The sequence below is a fragment of the Podarcis gaigeae genome (assembly GCF_964106915.1).
Source record: "Podarcis gaigeae genome assembly, chromosome: 6".
In the NCBI taxonomy this organism is placed as follows: domain Eukaryota; kingdom Metazoa; phylum Chordata; class Lepidosauria; order Squamata; family Lacertidae; genus Podarcis; species Podarcis gaigeae.
The window spans coordinates 22,143,609-22,163,496 of record NC_139682.1 but is presented as its reverse complement, the minus strand read 5'-3'; the positions used below and the strand labels follow the sequence as shown (position 1 = coordinate 22,163,496).

Here is a 19,888-nt window from a genome sequence, read left to right as displayed (position 1 = left end):
CTTTATTGGCCAAGGGAGCCGGCGTACAGCTTCCGAGTCATGTGGCCAGCATGACTAAGCAGCTTCTGGCAAACCAGAGCAGCGCACGGAAATGCAGTTTACCTTCCCGCCAGAGTGGTACCTATTTATCTACTTGCACCTTGATGTGCTTTCGAACTGCTAGGTTGGCAGGAGCAGGGACCGAGAAACGGGAGCTCACCCCGTTGCGGGGATTCAAACCTGCTGACCTTCTGATCGGCAAGTCCTAGGCTCTGTGGTTTAACCCACAGTGCCACCCATGTCCTGAGCCAGCCCCACAGCACCATCTAATTCAGTACTGCCTACACTGACAGGCAGACTCTCTCCTGGGTTTCAGACAGCGAGTCTTTCCTAACCCTACCGGGAGTTGCTGGCAGTTGAACCTGTGGTCTTGCAGGACCAGGCATTGGGCTTCCCATACCCAAACCCATATGAATAAGAGACCAAAGAGACTGGTTTTGGTTCAAAATAGGCCACAGCTTTATTAAATACAGATGAAAGAGGTCTGGCTTCCGCATGGGGTAATCAAAATACTTCTGGCCCACCGGCTGGAAGTGACGCGTGGTCAATCCAGGTGGGATTTCTAAGACCTACATCAAATAGGGTGACCCCAGCAGCGACCGCCATCTGGGGGAGTGCCGTTGGCCCTGGCCCCACCTGGGTGCTTCAACATGGCCACTCCCCCCGGATCCTTTTAATGGGATATCCCAGCGTTTGGAGGGGCAGGCGGAGACTGCAGCCTACAAAGGATTGCCCCAGTGCCCAACCAGTTGTGACGATTGCTATGAGGTAGGCAAAAACCACTGGGTCAGAGCCAATAAGCCCAGTGGGCAAATTCCTACCTGGCCCCATAAAGAATGGCGATGACCGTAGCCACAGCAAAGTCATTGACTATCAGCTTAAACCAAGGGTGGGTGTATGGGGAAACCCGATGGAGGAACCAACAGGCAGTGCCCCAGGTGTAGGCTACTTAAATGGGCAAGGGGCAGATCTGAGGGAAGCTTACCTGCTCCGTCAGCTCTGCCCCCTGGCACAGCCCAAGTCCCAGCCTGCATCCCCATTTGCCAAAGCAGGGTGCAGGCTAGGATCTGGTTCCAGATAGGCAGTGGGGCCTATCAGGAAGGGCACTGAAGTTCCAGCTCCCTCATCAGGGCCCCAGTGAAGCCTCTTCTGTCCCACAATGGCGCCACACCAAGAGGGGTGAACGGATTTATGAATGGCAAGCTGCTGATGTAGAAACAGAACAGAAAACTATTATGTACAAGCATGCACTAGATTATGCCAGATTTCAGCCCCGACCAGAACATGATGCCTTGGGCTGATGGGAACTGTAGTTCAACACATTTTGGGAGGGGGTACCAGGTTGGTGTGAGAAGAGAAGACTCCCTGGAAAAGACTCTGGTGTTGGGAAAGATGGAGGGCACAAGGAGAAGGGGACGACAGAGGACGAGATGGTTGGATAGTGTTCTCGAAGCTACCAGCATGAGTTTGACCAAACTGCGGGAGGCAGTGGAAGACAGAAGTGCCTGGCATGCTCTGGTCCATGGGGTCACGAAGAGTCGGACACGACTAAACAACAACAACAACAACAACCAGGTTGGTGAAGGCTGACGTACGATGGCTCAGTCTGTGGGATGATGACATCATTTCTTTGTGACTCCCATCACTGATTCACATCATTTGCTGCTGCTGCTGCTGCTGCTGGGGGCAGGAAGGAGCCCCATTTGATGATGCATCAAACATGGGTTTAATGATCCTATATGCCAAGATGGAGAAACACAACATGGGAGTGTTGCTTTTGGTGTTAGGTCCATGATTTGTGTAAACTGTAGGTCTACCTGGAGCTTAAGCTTGTAGAAGTATGTGAGCTAAGAAACTGTTTGTTCTTAGAACAGGTCCATACAAGGAAATGCTCATGAGATATTAATTTGTGGTTCATAAAAACTGACCATCGAGCAGCCCATTCATCATTCCTTAACTTGAGCCATTAAATACCAGGCAATGCAAACATTGGAATTTATCCAGCTACTATTATTGGAAGCTAGATTATAACCTTGTATCAAAGGAGGTGAGGCACAATCAGTTATTTTCCAGATATTGACTGTGCCACCACTGTCTTCAGTTCTGCTCCACAAACATAACAATAATAATGTTTGTTCATATCTACAACAATATTGCAATGTGTTCACACTGTTCCCTTTTAATACAATCGGAGGCTGTCCGTTGCTTTTACCTTCCGTGACACACCTTGCTTACCTCACTAGAGATACCGGTACATGTTTTTCAAAAGAAAAATACTGTCTGAAGCAAATATGAGGCAGGCATCTTACAAACCTCTCAGGGCTTTCTCTACAGTGCATATGTCGTATGTCTGTTGAACTGGGCACTGCAAACCACTAGATATCTAAGGCCACGTTTCCGCAGAAAAACTTACATCTGTAGAGGATATTTTCCAAATTCTTATTCTGGGGCTGTCAGTATTCAGTAATTCTACCGGGATTTCAAAGGTGAAATTGACATCCAAGGGGATTTCCGAAAGGCAACGCTTTGTCCTGGATCTTAGGCAAGTCAATTGAAAAATTGTGGTTTGTGGCGTTTTTGTAAAAATAATAATAACAACAACTTTGGGGGTTGTCTAAAAGAAGCGTAATAACTTTCTGGTTTTTCTAAAAAATAAAAAAGGCTCAACAACTTTTGAGGTGTCCACAGGGTGAAATATGGCAATTCTAATTTATACAATAATTTGTGGTGTTATAGTATCCTGAAATCTGCCCAAGATTTCAAGCTTACATGTCAGCTTTTGTGACAAATTAACATGTAAGTTTTGGATCTGCTAAAATTGATTTTTTTTGTTGTCCATGTTATGGTTACTGCTTCCAAACAACATCTCTGACCATTAGCTCTTATGACCAGCCTCACTGCCAGTGGGTGGCCAGGCCAGGCTCTGGCCAAGAGCTCCAGTGGCTCAGAAGGGCTCCTCACCAGGCTGCTCCAACTGTGCTCCCTTACCATCTTCCTTGCTGGGCCCTGGGCAGCTGTTTTAGCATTGCTTCTTCCAGGTGGGAGTTAAGCTCAGCTCCCATCCAAAGTAGCTGCCCACTACGCATTTAAATTTGATCAAAATACATTGCCTCGCCCCATAGATCTATGAAAATATAGATAGCTTTCATATAGATGTCTATGAAATCTATATGGGCCAGGACATTGCATTTGGGGTAAATTAAATTGGCAGGTGGCCACCACAGATGAGAAGTGAGCTTGGCTCTCCATTCAAAACCAGGAGACCTGCCTGCAATTTGTTCCAACGGTTACCTGGGAGCAAGGAGGGTGATTAAGTGGTGTTGCCATAAGGGGGAAAGCAGCGGAGTGTGTGTGTGTGTGTGTGTGTGTGTGTGTGCGCGTGCCGACTCACTGTGTGATAGTAACAGTTCATTAGTTTCATAATTTAAAGGGGGCTAATTCAATGCTGTTTAGCATTCAGTCCTATGCATACTTCTTTCAGAGAAAGCTCCATGCATGGAAGTTACTTCAGAACAAACATACATTACTTTATAATGCACATATTAAGTCCCATTGAGTTCAAAGAGAAAATTAAGCATGTGCTTAATTCCGCCCCCCCCCCCAATATAATCAATGGGACATAAATATGCTTTACTTTGGCTGGGTTGTGCTCACAATCTGTATCTGCCAAGTTTCTGGACTCTCTATATCCTGTCCACGCCCTGAAAATCATCAAGCAGAAGTTTTGGATGCAACTCCTGATACAAATGCAACATTTTAAAGAAAAAATCAAAGTCCTGGAAACCATGAATTTTAGTTTTGGCGACAGAACTAGTGGTGGTAATTCTGACTGGTAGTTGCTATATTTTTCACAAAATGTTGGAAGCCAACATTTAGTTATTTTTAAAATCTAGACAGAGTGGTGATGCCAGAACTGTGGGTAAGGGATGGCAACTGCCTGTCAAGTGGGTTAGGGAAGCCTGCGTGTCTCCCTCTTAAATATTGCAGGTTTATTTTCTGAAGGATGCAAAAATATTTTTAAAAATGCAAACATGAGGTAAAAGGCGTTGTCCTCAAATACATCATCTGGGAAAGCGTTTCTGCATGACTCTCAGTAAGGTACCTGTATTTATTACAATATCCAAACAACTTTCCAAGCCAGACATCTATTATATATGGCAGCCTGTTTAAATGAGAAAAATCACTCTTCACAAATTCTGCTGAACCACCAGCAGAGACTTTATTGCAGTGATGGAAACACAACCCCAGTAAATTGCATATTTATAACTTTGGAGGCTGAAAAGTGTTGGGGAAATAGGAAATTAAATGACCAAATTAAATTTGCAAAGCTAACCTATGGAGGATGTTTGGGGAGGGGAAAAGGTTCAGAGGGAGGGTGTACGATTACTTAAATTAGTCAACACACCCCTATTAATGTCACCAGAACTTGCTTGCTGCTAAAAACCTACTGAATTCCATTCAACCATCTTTGTGCATGTGGTGATGCTTTCCTAGGGAGCCATGAATTTAGCAGCAGACAGAAAGACATCCTCCTCCATGTTATGACCCCAAGTCCAAGCAAGCCACCTGGCCACTGACACAGAAGGCAGGGGACAAATTGGGCCAGGAAAGCAAGGGGTTGTAGACTTTCAGGCCAAGGCTCTAACACCAAGCCTGCACCCTCAAAACCAGGGTCACCTTGAGGCCAGGACCTCCAAAGACTGCAGCTACTGAGCCCAATTTTACCGAGGAGTCTCGGTGCATATCCTCACCCCATGGGCTTCACACTGCAGACAGAGAGCCCACTTGTCAGTGCCTTAAACATGCCCTGAACCAGTGTGAAAGGGCAATAGTGTAGAGTGCAGGCCAGAGCGCTGCCTCTTTAAAGCATTCCACTCTGCAGCAGAGACCGAACCTGGAAGGTTTACTTAGGGATACATAAGGGCTCAGCTTGGCTCCAGACCACAGGTGCATTCGCTTTAGTTACTTGAAGCACAGCAAGGTCATTTTTCACAGCAGCATTTCAAGTCACATTTGCAGGGATGTCTTCACCTAACGCACATGACTTTTTTTTTTTGTTTCATTGCCTCTGCAACCCTCCTGGAACTCCTATTCTTTAAGATATCGTCTCTGCTTGCACACTCATCTTCACCTGTGCAGTGACTGTTAGGGTACGTTCACATTGCCATTTACTCTGTATCCTGTTTCCTACCTGGACTGAAGGTGGTTTTTTAATGTGTTTTTTAAAAAATTATAAAACACTTTTTCTTTATTAGTGCTGCTGGAAAAGGCAAATCCCCTGAGGACACTAGCTGAGGTGAGCCTTCGCTTTTCAGGGAATCCTCTTAAGGGATTCTGACATTGGAGTTTTGGTTCTCAGAGCTCCATGGTGAATGTCAGGGTAGTATCAGCCATCTTTCTTTGGTAGTCTTCAATGAACCGCTCATTCTGAGCCACCGTGAAGTGATTCTTCCAGTCCCCAACTGTCCCTTTCCTCATGAATGGGGAAATGGACAGGTCCATGACCGAGAGGGGCACGCTAGCCCGGCTGGCCATTGGGTTGTCTTTTATGGCTTCGAAGGAAGTGTGGCAGACAATCTTGTCCACGGTCGCCTCATCCAGTTGCTTCCCTATGAATTGCATCACCTTCTGGATCTCACGCTTTGGGTCCTTTTTTATGAAGAAGAAAAAAATGCATCCAGCAACAATATTTGTTGAGGAATGATAAGATCTATATGGATTGTGGCTAATGTTGCATGAATACATTGGGCGCAGGCTAAGTGGTAATATGAACATATCCCACCTTTGAGTAGGTTGCCTGCTTGGAGTTCTCTGAGGTTCTGCAACTCCAGCTTGGCTTGATTGCCTGGCTTTAGCTGGGCCTGTCCCCTGCCACTGAACTTCTTTGGCCCACAGGCTCACACTCACAGTCAAAACAGGACATCCCATGTTCCTTTAAGGTGCTTTGAAAAAATATAACAGAATAAACATAAGATATACAATCTACTTCTTCTGAACATCCCATCACTGACATAAAGTATGTGTTGTCTGGGTGTGAATAGGTTATAGATTGCACTGGACTAACCCGCTGAATGGAACTCTCGTGGAAAATCTGAAAAAAGTTCAAAGACAGCAAGCAAGCAAGGTGCACCCTGTGTATATACACTGTGTCTCTTTTTGTTTCAGATGTTCACAGGAGTTCACTAGGGGCCTCAAGTTTAAGCAATTTCTATAAAATCAAAACAAGTGCAGTCATGCACTCCATTAAAAAAAAATCTGCTAGTCCTGTTTTGCCACAAGCAAGGTTCCCTCCCAATTTGTTTCAAATTTTGGATGGTTTGAGGGTGGCAATTTCTGTCAAGCTCAAAAACTAACATATGGTACTTGTAGAATAGCACCACCTTCTGTTTCCTTATGTAACTGTGAAGATACAGAAGAAGAAAACAGAGGTGAGTGACCTATCATTTCTTAACCCTTAACATTGCACAAGGAAGATGCTAAAACAGTCTGTGTGTAACATCACATTTCTCACTGCTCTTTATTACATGTTGCTGTTGGCTTAAAGCACTGTTGGCTCAGCGACTTTGGTTTTGTAAAGCTGGAACAACCATGACTCTAGGAACTGAGCTTTGCCTGTCTAGGTTTGCAATGGGAGAAGTGAAGTGGCAACAATTAGCTCCGCACACACACAGCTTCTGCCCAGTCTGGATTACAGAACCCAGACTTTATGGTTTAGCAGTCATTGTATCTACGGATGCAAACAAAAGTACCATTGAGTTGAGTGGGGATTACACCCACATAGCTGTGCACAGGATTATGACACTCTCCCCTTGTACTCTTGCAGGAAGGAAAAGGAAATGAAGTTGTTGCTGCCACAATCAATCAGTTGAGTCCGCCAAGGTTGGTGTTACTTTTGTGAAGAATATATTTGTCATTTCCTCTGGCAGTAGCTTCTCTCTAGAAGACAGATGCTGAAGCAAGGGACAAACTGATCCTTTGTAAACGTATGTATGGTAACTGAGGGCTGCCCAGATTGATGGATGGAGGAGAGGGACAGGGTGACAGCTTCTTTGTCTTTCTCATTCCATAGAGAACACAGCAACAGCTTCCATGGTGTCTAAGGCTGCAATCCTGTGCAGTCACATGGGACTTAGTGGGATATACTTATGCATAAACATGCATGCAGTTGGACTGATTATGTGTTGTGGAAGGAAAAAGATATACTGCCCAAACCCCAATTTCAGGCTGTTGTTAACATTAGTAAAGCCTTGCATATAACCAGTGCTTTTTAAAAAAAAAAAGTTTAGGGGTACTCTCATTTTCCTACTCATATTGAAATACTGCCCCTCAATGATGCCAAACTTAGATTCACAAAATGTTTAGGGGTATGCATACCCCTGCATCCCCCCAGAAAAAAAGCCTTGCATATAACTGTTCCTTTGAGATATGGCTGCGTACAAATTGTACTTCACTGTAAATTGATTCTGCATTACTCTGCAGTGTGTCCATTTGAAAACAGATAAAGGCAGTTTCAGCCATCAGAGGGGTGTCCACACCTGTCCAATGACATTGTGGATGGGCATATATGAAGACCACAATCACCACTTCCTTCTTCATTCACCTAGGGCATATGCAGGATGGAAAAGTTGTGGATAAGCTAACTAACGGGAGTGTGTTCAAATGGGTATCAAGCAACCCCACCAACCTTTGTGGACAACAGGATCTAGAATCAATCTAGAGGACGAACATGAATGATCTGGACTGATGAAAAACTACATTTTTTGTGCTACAAATGGGTTAGTGTGTACACAGCCTCAGTTGTCACATCTCAGTGTGAAATGTATAATTTACCACCAGGTTGGAGAGACTCTGTTCCCATTGTTAATAGCACTGAATGACAGACCCCCTGCAAAGATTTGCCTTTCTACTGGAAATTCTAAGGCGGAACCTGTTTTGCTAAATAAATCAGTTGTTGCAGCTGAATAAACATTGCCTGAGTTCCTCAAACTGAACTCAACTTGATGCAATGCTGCATATAATAGCATTGTGCAGCTGTGGACAGACCACCTGCTGTGTAAACTGAGAGTTATTAGGCAGATTATTCTTCCCTACATCTCCATGGGGAGAAAAATGACAATTACATTGCAATCTTACCCACGTCTAGTCAGAAGTAAGTACCATTGAATTCAGTGGGGCTTACTCCCAGGAAAGTAGGGTTATGATGACTACGGAGCCCCACCAAGGTGTATATCATTCGTCTTTGTCTCTATGACCTTTTTAAGACCCCCTCCATCTATTAATTACTTTTCAGGAGAATACAAAGGAAGCTACCACACACTTGTCCACACACTAATATATATACCACTTGATTGTAAAAAGCAGTTTACAAAAAGAATAGTTTGTTATTATTGATTTAAAACATCATTCCCCTAAGCTGCACCTGTAATAAGAATAATTACTATTACACTTGTGCCTGCAGTACACGCTGTTTCATTTTATACAGAAAAGGTCTGTTTTTTCTCCCAATCATGTGCTGCCCCTCTGTGGAAAATTGGTGTGCATGCATACATTATTCTGTGTACTTTCTTCTCTGTGCTCTTTCTAGCTTGGTACAGTGATACCTTGGATTAAGAACTTAATTCATTCTGGAGGTCCGTTCTTAACCTGAAACTGTTCTTAACCTGAGGTACCACTTTAGCTAATGCAGCCTCCCGCTGCCGCCACCGCACGATTTCTGTTCTCATGTTGAAGCAAAGTACTTAACCCGAGGTACTATTTCTGGGTTAGCGGAGTCTGTAACCTGAAGCGTCTGTAACCTGAAGCATATGTAACCCAAGATACCACTGTATATATAATTTTGTGAAATGCATTGAAGTGTGGATGCACCACTGATATTGGCAGGGACATACCTATCTTACTCCTAATACATTTTCCTCACGTTGCATCTGCTTCTGCATAGCCATAGCGCATTGAACAAACATTTTGAGGAAGCAGTCCATGAGGACTTCATGCTCTGTGGTTAATGTCCAGTTGAGAGGCCAGACGCCAAAGACGGGAAGAGGAAAATTCAACAGGTGTAGCTTGTCATACAATTAATTGCGCATTGAACATCTCAATCAGTGTGGAGATTAGGTTGATGCAAAGGAGAACAGCTGTCAAGAGTAGTGTGGAAAGGGGGATTTCAGAAAGTGAAGTTTTTGGGACTTTGCAACTTGGCTAACAGCATCTGGGGCCAGGCAGAATAAACCTGCACCTAACAAAAGCTCCTCCTTCTACACAATGATTGCCGCCAATCATTTTGACACATGATTTCGCTCACTCAGGGCCGGCCCTAACATTAAGCAAGTGGGCAACTGGGGTGAGGTAACTGCACAAAGCGAACACTTTTGTGCACACAGGCAATTGTGCATGTTAAGAGTGCAACCTCTCCTACTCTTCCTTTTAAAAATTCATTTATTTATTAGAGAAGCCTGCTCCTCCTATACATGCTTACTCAACAATAACCTCCACCTAAATCTTAACATCAGTGAACGCCTCAGCGTGACGAAAACAGGCCAGGGGTATTCAACGCCCTGCGCAGGCGCAGACGGGAGGCGCCTAAAGCGACGGTTAGGAAGACTTCGCCGCGCGCGGGAGGCAGCTGCACGCGCAAGCCGAGAAGGCGCCTGCGCAGTTGGGAGGGGAAAGGACAGGCCGACTTGCGGCGGGGCGGGGCCCGAGCGACGCGAGGCTGTGACGCAGCACGTCGGCCGGGCATCCTCTTGGCCGGCGGTCACCGGCTGGCCGCCCTCTGCAGCGGCGTCGAGTCCTCCTCGGAGCCTTGGCGATGGAGTACATGGACCGCTCGGCGCGCTTCTTGCGCCCTTACCTGGTGCGCGACGCGGCGCGGAGGACGATGCCTTTGGGGCTGTTGGGCCTCATGCTGGGCGGCTGCGTCATCAAGGAGTGGGCGCCGCTGCCGGAGACCTACATGAGCAACAAGCGCAACCTGCTTAACATGTGAGGGGATGTGAGGAGAAGGAGGAGGGGCCTGGCGTTGATTGACAGGGATGGGAGGGGGCTGAGAGGATGGGGCAGCTTGACATGGGGGGGGCACTTTAACCTGGGGGGGTGGGAATCTGAAGGGAGGGCAGGGCAAGGGGCGTATCTTACCAGGAGCTGTTGCATGAGGAGGTTGTTGCCCTTCTGCAAATAAGGGTGAGACCCTGTCAGAAAAAGCGGCTTTTGTTTACTGGGGTTTGATTTTATTATTTAGTAGCAATGTAGCCAGCAGTGAAGCAAAAACCAATAAATGCAGTAACCGCTTGCCTAATCCCAGATGTGGAGAAAGCGTGCTGTCTTGATTAAACGGATTATCTTTCTAGGTGTGGCAGTAATTTTCGTGATGGTAGTGGATTCTCTCCTGGCCACGTGCATTTAGGAAGCTGAGTCCATCTAGTTCATCCATGGCTGGGGGGGACTTTGGCCCTCCAGATGTTGTAGCCCAACAACATCTGGAGGGCCCAGGGGTTTCCTTTTCAGTAGCTTTCCAGGTTTCGGACAAGGGTCTTTTCCAGCCCCACCTGGAGATGGTGCAGATTGAACTTGGGAACTTCTGCATGCATGTGCTCTGCCATTAAACTCCAGCCCAAATTTAGAAGCATTAGCTGGGATGCTCTTGCATATGTCCCTCTTGCTGCAGGTCATTCTTGATCTGTTTCCCAGCTTGCTCCTCCTAGATACCTTTAGCTTCCTTTGAACTAATTTAATTTCTGAGAAATATTTCATTTTGAATTTTCAGATTTCGAAAATAAATTTTATTGGGTTTTATTATGCTAGCCAAAGGCCATGGCAACATCCAAAGAAAGGAAAGGAAAGGAAAGGAGAACAACAACACAACATTCACTACATATGCAGTAAAACCATGGTCAGTTTTCAAATTAAACAGGGCACTTCGATTTTCAAGGCTGTTTACAACTTGCACCTATATCAAATGAGATAGTTTTGTGAGATAGTCAAGAGTTTTTTAAGGCTTGTACCAGATCCTGGACACTACTTTAGTGCCTCTTGTGTGGGAGGATCCATAAGTGTTTGGTACAAGCCTTGTCCAAAAGATTATGAGAATTAACTAGGATGGATTTGGCAATATGCAGATGGTATCATTTTGTAACTTCTCTGAGCGCATCTCTCTTACCTCCCTGGAGCTTAGAATATTTCTTTTCATTTTCTCACTGGCAGGTATTTTGTTAAAGTTGCCTGGGCCTGGACCCTTTGTCTGCTGCTGCCTTTTATCGGCATCACTACCTACCACGTCACCCGGAGCGTTGCGGTGGTGGTTCGACGTCTCAGTGCTTTGCTGGTTGGCACTGCCATTTGGTATTCATGCACCGGGGTGTTCCTGTACATTGAGGACCTGACAGGCAGCTGCTACAAATCTGCGGCCATTGATGTACCGCTGAAGGAACATCCCAACAAACTACAGTGCCTAAAAGCTGGTGGCTTCTGGAATGGCTTTGACATCTCGGGACACTCCTTCCTTCTCTCATACTGTGCCCTGATTACTATAGAGGAGTTGGCCGTGTTGCACATTGTGAACATCTCCCAGAACTCCAGAATGCACACTGTGGTAAATGGCTTTTTCCTGGCCCTGAGTTTCTTGACCATGATTTGGTTGTGGATGTTTTTTACCACGGCTGTGTATTTCCATGACTTCTCCCAAAAGTTATTTGGCACATTGGCGGGTCTCTTGGCTTGGTATGGAACATACAGGTACTGGTACCTAACTCCCTTGTCTCCTGGACTTCCTCCGGAAAGAACTAGTTGGAGTTCCCGAAAGTCCAACCGTAGCCTATAAAAAAAAAAAGAGTGCCTATGAGTCAGATTTTGTTTTAAAGAAAATTATTTGCTTGATAACTAATTTTTAAAATAATTATTTTCAGTATATTTAAAGGGAAGGGTTGAAGACAAAATGTTTTTTGATTCTGTGTAGAGGTTTGGATTTATTTCCTCATAAAAGAAGGCTGCTGTTGGAGTCCTACTAATCATATGACAGTTAACCTTTTTCACTAATTCAATGACAGCGTTTGTGATTGTGTTGGCAGTGAAGTCTAAATTCCTTTAACTGGTGGGGCAGGGGAATGCATTCTCAAGGTTGGTTCGTTGGCTATGGAAGAAGCTAACATCTTACACTACACAAAAAAATAGAACTTGTTAGAAAAATATTAACAAACAGCAAGGGAGAAACCAATGTTGGTTTGGGCAGATTACTGGCTAATGGAGCTCCCTAGACCTGTCCTGGTCATGGCACACCACAATTTTATTTTTTATCAATGCTGTTATGCTCCTAAGTCAAGGATAGCTTGATGCAGACAAAGCTTTCTGTTAGTAGCTCCCTGAACCAATATGTTAAGGTAAAGGAGGGTTCTCTGCTTAGTCAGTGATAGTTTGAGCCACTTGTGGATTAACAATACAGAAATGTGGCTATAAAACAACTGTTAATTCTGTGAATAAGCATCTATTCCAGCTGTTAGATGCTTTTAGTCTCCAGTTCTGCCGATCCATCCTTTCAGACTACCACAAAATGCATTTCCAGATCATTTTCTTTAGACAAAACAGCTTGCATAATCCAACCTTTGTGTTGGTATTTATTTTTTCCATGTGATTAAAAGCCTTTGAGTATCTTGACATTTACTACAGTAGCAATGTAATATCCTTGATTATTGCAACACACTTTATATTAGTAAAGCAGGGTGTTGGCTGCAAGATTGCTGCACTCACATTCTTCCCTCTTGCCTTAATCTGTTTGATGCTGTAAGATGTCCACAGTCTGCAGCAGAAAGGCAGTTTGTTCTTTTATGGGGACTAATGTTCTTTTTATATTGATTCCATCAGCTGTTTCTTGGCATTGGGGAAAATGTATAAATGATCTTGTTTCAAATGAAATTTTGTAGATGCTTTATCAATGACACTAACTTTAAAACACAATCTACTTTTACATAGTTTTACTACATTGCTTGCTTCAGCTCTGTGACTTGGCTGTCTGCTTTGAAGAAGAAATGCAATTATTTTTAATTCTGTTTTTAAACAAACAAACAAACTTGCATCTTAGCAAATGGTACTGCTTTGTACATTAATACCCAGGGGTCTACTATCCTTCTGGACCAAAGTCTGCAGTCTTGCAATGGAATTTTCAAGAAGTGGTTTGAATCTTCATATTAAGTATATGATGTTTAAGCTACTTAAGGTGGTATACTTAACACTAACAGCTCAATCCTAAACAAATTTACCTTCTTTTTTCACAAGAATAATTAGATGGAAGTTACTCCAGAAATAATCCAGTGGTGCTTATTTGGATTTTTAGATCCAAAATCCCTTTAGCAGTTTCTGTGCATGAAACTCCAGGATGCTTTAAAAAAATTCTTCCCAAGTTAAAACATGTCTTGCATGAAAGAACATGTAGAATGCAAATATTCATCTCATTGACTTCTGTGGGGTTGAGATGACTTTTGCAAATATGTCAAATTCAAATGACTTCCAAATGGCAGATTGGGGTTGATATTCTCACAGTATTCTCACGTATAAAAACAGTTTGGTGCCTTCCTCAGCTGTTTGAATATCCGTCAAGAATAACTTTAATGAATAACTATAGCAAACAATTAACAGTCAGCAGTTGGACTGAACTAAGATAAAATGACTACAATTCCCCAAAAGAGAATTGGGAGATGGGTATCTGATGGCATGTGTCATTTAGAGGACATGGAAGCAGCCTCACTTGATTGTATTTTTAAGTTGTCCTGTGGATCCTTCTGGAGTATAATTCAGATATTAATAAATGTGACTTTACGCACACATGAAGGGCAATTTCCATGCCTGTGGGAGCCCTTTTTCCCTGCCAGTGTAATCATGGCAACCATTATTGCTGTAACCAGTTTAGCAGCCAAGTTCATGCTGACTTTCCACTCAAGGAAATTGTCTCTTGAGGATGCTTCAAGGCAGCTTGCAGGTGGTAGAAAAGTGCTAAGTGAGAACAGATCCCAAGTATTATTTGTTTCTTTTGTTGGCATCTTGTAAAAGTTCTATAAGCTGTAAGATTCGGTACATTTATTTTTTATGTAATATTAATGTTTTGCATCTGTATTATTTTTTTAAAAAGACAGCATGCACTGATATATTTCATTGCTATTATTTATCTGCATGCATTTTATTTGTGTGCATACTTTCTTCTGACTGTATGTGCTAAACATTGTCGGTTGCATGGCTGAATTTCATTACACACAGCATCAATGTTGGTAGTCAGCAAAAACCCTCCTGTGGTTTATGTTCTCTTTTGTCCTCCATGGAGTAATTATTTGGAATTCACATTCACTTCATATCATATTTTCTTCTTGTCTACTCAGACATGAAGACCTGCTTCAATAGCTATTGACAATGAGCAGAAATATCTAGCAGCCTTCATTATTTATCATTATCATTAATAAACTGCTATCTCCACTAGCATTAAGTAGAAGTGACTAACCTATGGCCCCTGAGATGAGTTGGACTCCAACTCCCATCATCTCTGATAATTGGCCTTGCTGGCTGAGGCTGATGGAAGTTGGAGTCCAACAGTGAAGGGCTACAGGTTAGCCACCTCTTCATTAAAGCAGCGTCTTCATCATACATTAAAAATGTTTATGTAGGAGGATTTCATTCCATGTAAAGGATCAGAAGCACTGGAACTAAATATTTTGCTGCATTTCAACCAGCAGCTTGTGCCACAAACAGCTGCTTCTTGTCTTTTTACTGTCTTCAGTGGAGAGCAGGTTTGTGGTCCTGTTGACATTGACTCTCTATAAAGCTCTGGGTATCTCATAATTTAGGTTCTTTGGTGCAGATTCATGACTTGGAAGTAAACAAACATACGGTATTTGCATTCTGAGTTGTTGTGCCAAAGCACCTTTAAGCTGCCTTTTCTGAATACGACATGAGTTGAGGCTGCATGCAGCGTGTTTGGCTTTTAAAGCCTATTGACAACTGCTGTTATATAGTTCTGATCTATGAAAACAATTTAGAGGTTTTTCCATTGAATTCCTCAGGAGTGGGCTGCATCCTAATTTTGCATGGCTCACATTGACAAATATTTGCTGGTTTGGGAATCTTACCTGGTTTAATCAGCTGAAATATGAACCAGCCTTCAAACCATGGCATCATATCCTGGTTTGTTCCAAAGTGGTTAACCATCGTTTCACTGTTAGAATTACATAAGAAATTTATTGTTAACTGAAGATTTTGTGGCTTGTTTCCTCCCTTGAAAGGAAGAACAAAGGGGCTACGCACACATTTACAATCCCCATTCACATGTCAGCGTATTAAGCCAAAATAACGATTGGCCAAATGCAGCCATTGTATGCCTAAAATGTAAGTAAGGGATGGGGAACTTGGGACCTTCCACATGTTGGACTACCAGTTCTGTCAGCCTCAGCTAGCATGGCCGATGGTCAGGGATGATGGGAGTTGTAGTCCAACCACATCTGGAGGTCACCAGTTCCTTATGCCTGATGTAGATCATATTGCTTTTTTAGCTTTTAACAACATGCACAAAATATTCTAAATAAAAAATGGTACTTAAAAAATAACACTATATATAATATATAGATACCGTATTGACAATGTATTAAGTAAGTGCCTATTGCAAACCTTTAAAAGAAAAAAAATGGGTTTTGGAAAGGTCATGCTTGCTTGTATGTAGTCATGAGTAGTAATTATTTCTGATTCTAACCACAATTTGGGACTAGGCCCCAGTGATGTAACTGGGATTTACTTGCAAAGGTACACATTCAAGATTGCATCATTAAAAGAGCCATGCCATGAGGTAGGCAGGTCACGTGGTTAGTTTTTGGAGAGGAGCACTGGGGTTCAAATAGTTTTTAAAAATAAAAAGCTGTGGGGAATTTAGAATGAATTATGTTGAGATTAACTGCTTCTTTGAGCAAAATGTATGGATTTAAATTATCCAGGCAATTTTTGAGAGTGCCCAGCTTTGGTCTAGTTTTAGTGAACATTTGAACAGCCGCATGATGCTGATTCATCTGGGTGCATTCATGTGAAAATTGCTCATTTGGACAAAATGCAGCATCCCAAAAAACACTCCTGTGAATTGTAACGATTGTTGTACCCTCTGCAGATAACTCTGCCTGGATAGTTCAGATGAACAAAACATCTTCATTTGTACGTGAGCCTGGGAGTTGCTTCCAGAGCCATCCATGCATTGTAACCATTATACTGGAAGTAGTCTTCAGTTTCCCATCTCAAAACAATAGGACAGCATGACAGGCAGCTCTATATAATATAAATTGAGGATGGGGGAGCTGGTATTCTTCAGGAAGAAGTCGTTCCATTTATACATTATTGCAGAAGACCTGGCATGAGGAAGGATGTGTGCACTTTTTTCTTGGTTTGCAGACAACCGCCTGATTTGTGAACACACCTAGTCTTGGTATATGGAGCTACAGTATTCAGTGGACTGGTGAAATGCTGCATGATTGTCCTCTTGTGTCTTTGCTTGCATTTGAGTCAGATTCCAGCTGGCTTATACTATGCATTATGCTAATAACAATCTCTCGAATTCAAGGGCACTGAACCTTCTGCCCAATGGTCTGTTTCTTTGTAGGAGGAGGGATACTTAATACAATATAATTCTAACCACTGAAGTATAAATAAATTCACCCCAGGATCAGAAGGATTTGACATATTTGGCAAAGCAAAAGGCTGGATTTGAAATGGATTTTTGTTAAAGACCTTGTTGCCGATACCTGTTTTTTTTCCCTTTTAAAAGAACTGATGTATTTTGAATGGAATGATGGAAACAGCAAGTATAATCGTGACAATACTGGGCAAAAACAACATTGTCTTGTCTCAATAAAGTTAGTTCAATGTAACTCCTGTCATTTTCATTTGTGCAGAAATTATGAAATGTAGAAAATTTTTTGAGATTGCAAAATATATCCCATATTCTAATAGCAAGCACATTCTCTTGATCTTGCTCTTTATGCAGCCAAAATAGCACATTCACTTATAAGAGACATGCTTCACAGTACTGAAGGAACCACAAGTTTTGTAGAAGTGCAAACCATCGGGGGGGGGGGGGGCTAAGCGGAAGATGCCCCTTGCACAAGAAAAACCCAACTCTGGACCAAGCGTGTTGACTGGATATGGAATTTCGACTGACTGGATTTGGGACCTGAACAAGGCAAGATTTTGTTGGAAGTCCCACTATTTTGCTTCAAATGCAGTTTATTTTGTAAACATGACACTATAGATTATATTAAAGGTGTAACACAGTAACATTTCAATGCCTGCAAGCCCAAAAACAATTAAGGAAACCCTGTTGAATTAGTCTTACATGCACATGTTTACTTGGAAATATCAGGTTGCATATTTCGATTGACTTTACTTAATTCGGTAGGTAAGGTTGATAGACAAAATATCCTTCTAGTCATTGAGTAGGCAGTTGAATCTTGTTTGGATTGTCACTGATTTCACTCCCCTTTGTCCCAGTTTATTGGATGTATGAATGTCATACGAAGCAGATGGGTGTCCCTAGATGCACAGCCAAATTTTCTAGGGACAGAAATCTGCTTCTTTTCTCTTTGGGGTATGTTGCTTGATTGAGTGCTGATTGGTGGCCTGGCCTTTTTGGATTGCCTATTATCTGCCTTTGTATTGCATCCTGCAGGAATGAAAGCTTAACATCGCTCAAGCTGGCAGTAGAACATTGAATTGTTCCCTAGAAAATCAGGAGGCTGCCAGAAAACTAGAACAGGGCACGTCCGGAATGTATGGTGGTTGGAGCGGCTTTCTAAACAGAAGATGCTTAAGCAAACACACAGTTTTTCTCCTTCCTGCAATGTAGTGTGCTGTTAAGGGAGTCAGGAGGGGGTATTGCATGACTCTACAGATTCTCTGGTGATCAGGTTGCTAAAATGGATGAGAATCTTGGATAACCAGAATGCAGTTCAACTGAATTCCACATAAAGGCTCGAGGGGTGGAAAATACCTAAAATGTTAAGATGATTAGAATGGTGATTTAATGGAAGATTTGTTAATAAATCAGGCCCCTGAAAAGTCTCTCTCTGGAAGGTGGGGGCCCTTCCTGAACAATGTGGGTGGGGTGTGAGGCTCAAAATGACTGACAGCTGGGGGGAGAGGGTGGAAGAAACCTTTCTTCCATGAACTTCCTTAAGTTCACACTGGCTTGGAGATTCCTGCATTGTAGGGGGTTGGATTAGATGAACCTCGGGTTTCCTTCCAACTCTACATTTCTATAATGTTTAGAGTGGCAGCGAGCAAGTTCCCCTAGGTTCGGATAACCTATGGTCAGCTAATAGGATGTACCGGTAACCAAAAATGCAAAGGAGTAACTAAGATGGATTTTAAGATCTTTGAGTGGATCAGCATTTGCTTGCAGGAAGCATGTTTCTCAGCCATCTACAGACTTGCAAAGTTATATTTATGGTACTGGGTTGTTGCACTGGGTGTGGCTGAAACAGCTAAATACTTGATCTAAACACCATTGGTTAATAGACTATGATGTAGAAAACTGTCATCACACATGGCCAGTGTGTGTACAAACACATCTGCTTAGTTCCAACCACCCTAAAAATAGAGATGCAGCTGGTGGTGGATTAGCATGCACACAAAAAATGTGTTTATTTCTGTTCACATGGTGTCTTATATCTTAAAGAGGGGAATAAATGCCTCTGGTCTTGGTACTGCATCTCAAGGTATCAGCATGGGATCCTGTCTGCATGGTGCTCCACACTGTATAGATAAAAAAATCTTGGTTCTGCACATCTAAAGCTATGAAACTATTTTACCATTTCTCAAACCTTGCCACAAATAGTAGTTCTAAATCTCTTAAACCAGGCTTTCTCAAACTCAGCCCTCCAGATTCCCATCATCCCTGACCACTGGTCCTGCTAGCTAGGGATCATGGGAGTTGTAGGCCAAAAACATCTGGAGGGCTGAGTTTGAGGAAGCCTGTCTTAAACTGAGGCTGTGTATACACACCATATATTTACAGCCCTCTACCCTGAATACAGGGGAAGTATACTTTCCCCCTCAAAGCTATAATTCCAGCACCCTTAAAATAGAGTTCCCAGGATTTGGGAGTGGGTGTGTAATTTAAATATATAGTGTGCATTCAGCCTTCATCTTAGTAAGCTGTTTGCCCTTCCCAATCTAACTTTAGTTCTCTGTAACAATGGTTAAATTATATGTGATGCTTGCTAATCTAGGGATGGGGAGCTGTTTTCTATTTCTGGATTACTCAAAAGAAACACCTGTTGTTTCTTGCTGTTCAGAATTGGTTTACAGGTTATTTGTAGTTCTAGGAGCTCTGTTAAGTCTCCTCCATTTTAACCACTGTTCCGGTGTATTACTGTGGTTTTAGCCTGCCCATTATTTTAAATAAAGAAATATCAGTGTGGGACAATAATGTAATAGATTTGCATGCACAGCTCCATCAGTTTTGAGTGAACTCTTAGACAGTTTGAAATGTAGAAGAGGACAGTTTAGGGACAGATTCTTGAAGTGTGTGTGTAAGTGTATTTTGAGAGATTTGGCTGTTATTCCCAGCAGAGCCTTTTGATAGCATGTGCCTTTGGGTATGGTACTTAAGAGCTCTTCACAGTTAGATGAACAAACCAGTTAAACAAGTTTTTATAACTTCTTTATCCATTAAAAGTAGTGGGAGTAATTGTTGGAGTCTATGCATGTTTACTCAATCCCACTCAATTTAATAGGATTTAACTCCTAAACAAGAGTACTGTACAGGTAACCAGTAGCGTAGCGTGGGGGGTGCAGGGGGGGCTGGCCGCACCGGGCGCAACATCTGGGGGTTAGGGTTAGGGGG

General features: G+C 42.9%; 1 protein-coding gene across 1 annotated transcript; it reads left to right on the top strand.

Annotated features, from left to right (window-relative positions):
* The first annotated feature begins 9,669 nt into the window (after positions 1–9,669).
* On the top strand, positions 9,670–16,913 carry FITM2 (fat storage inducing transmembrane protein 2). The gene is made up of 2 exons (XM_083746345.1): positions 9,670–10,017; positions 11,236–16,913. Exons 1-2 carry the CDS (start codon positions 9,845–9,847, stop codon positions 11,849–11,851), a joined length of 789 nt encoding a protein of 262 aa, XP_083602471.1. The 5' UTR covers positions 9,670–9,844; the 3' UTR covers positions 11,852–16,913.
* The last annotated feature ends 2,975 nt before the right edge of the window (positions 16,914–19,888 follow it).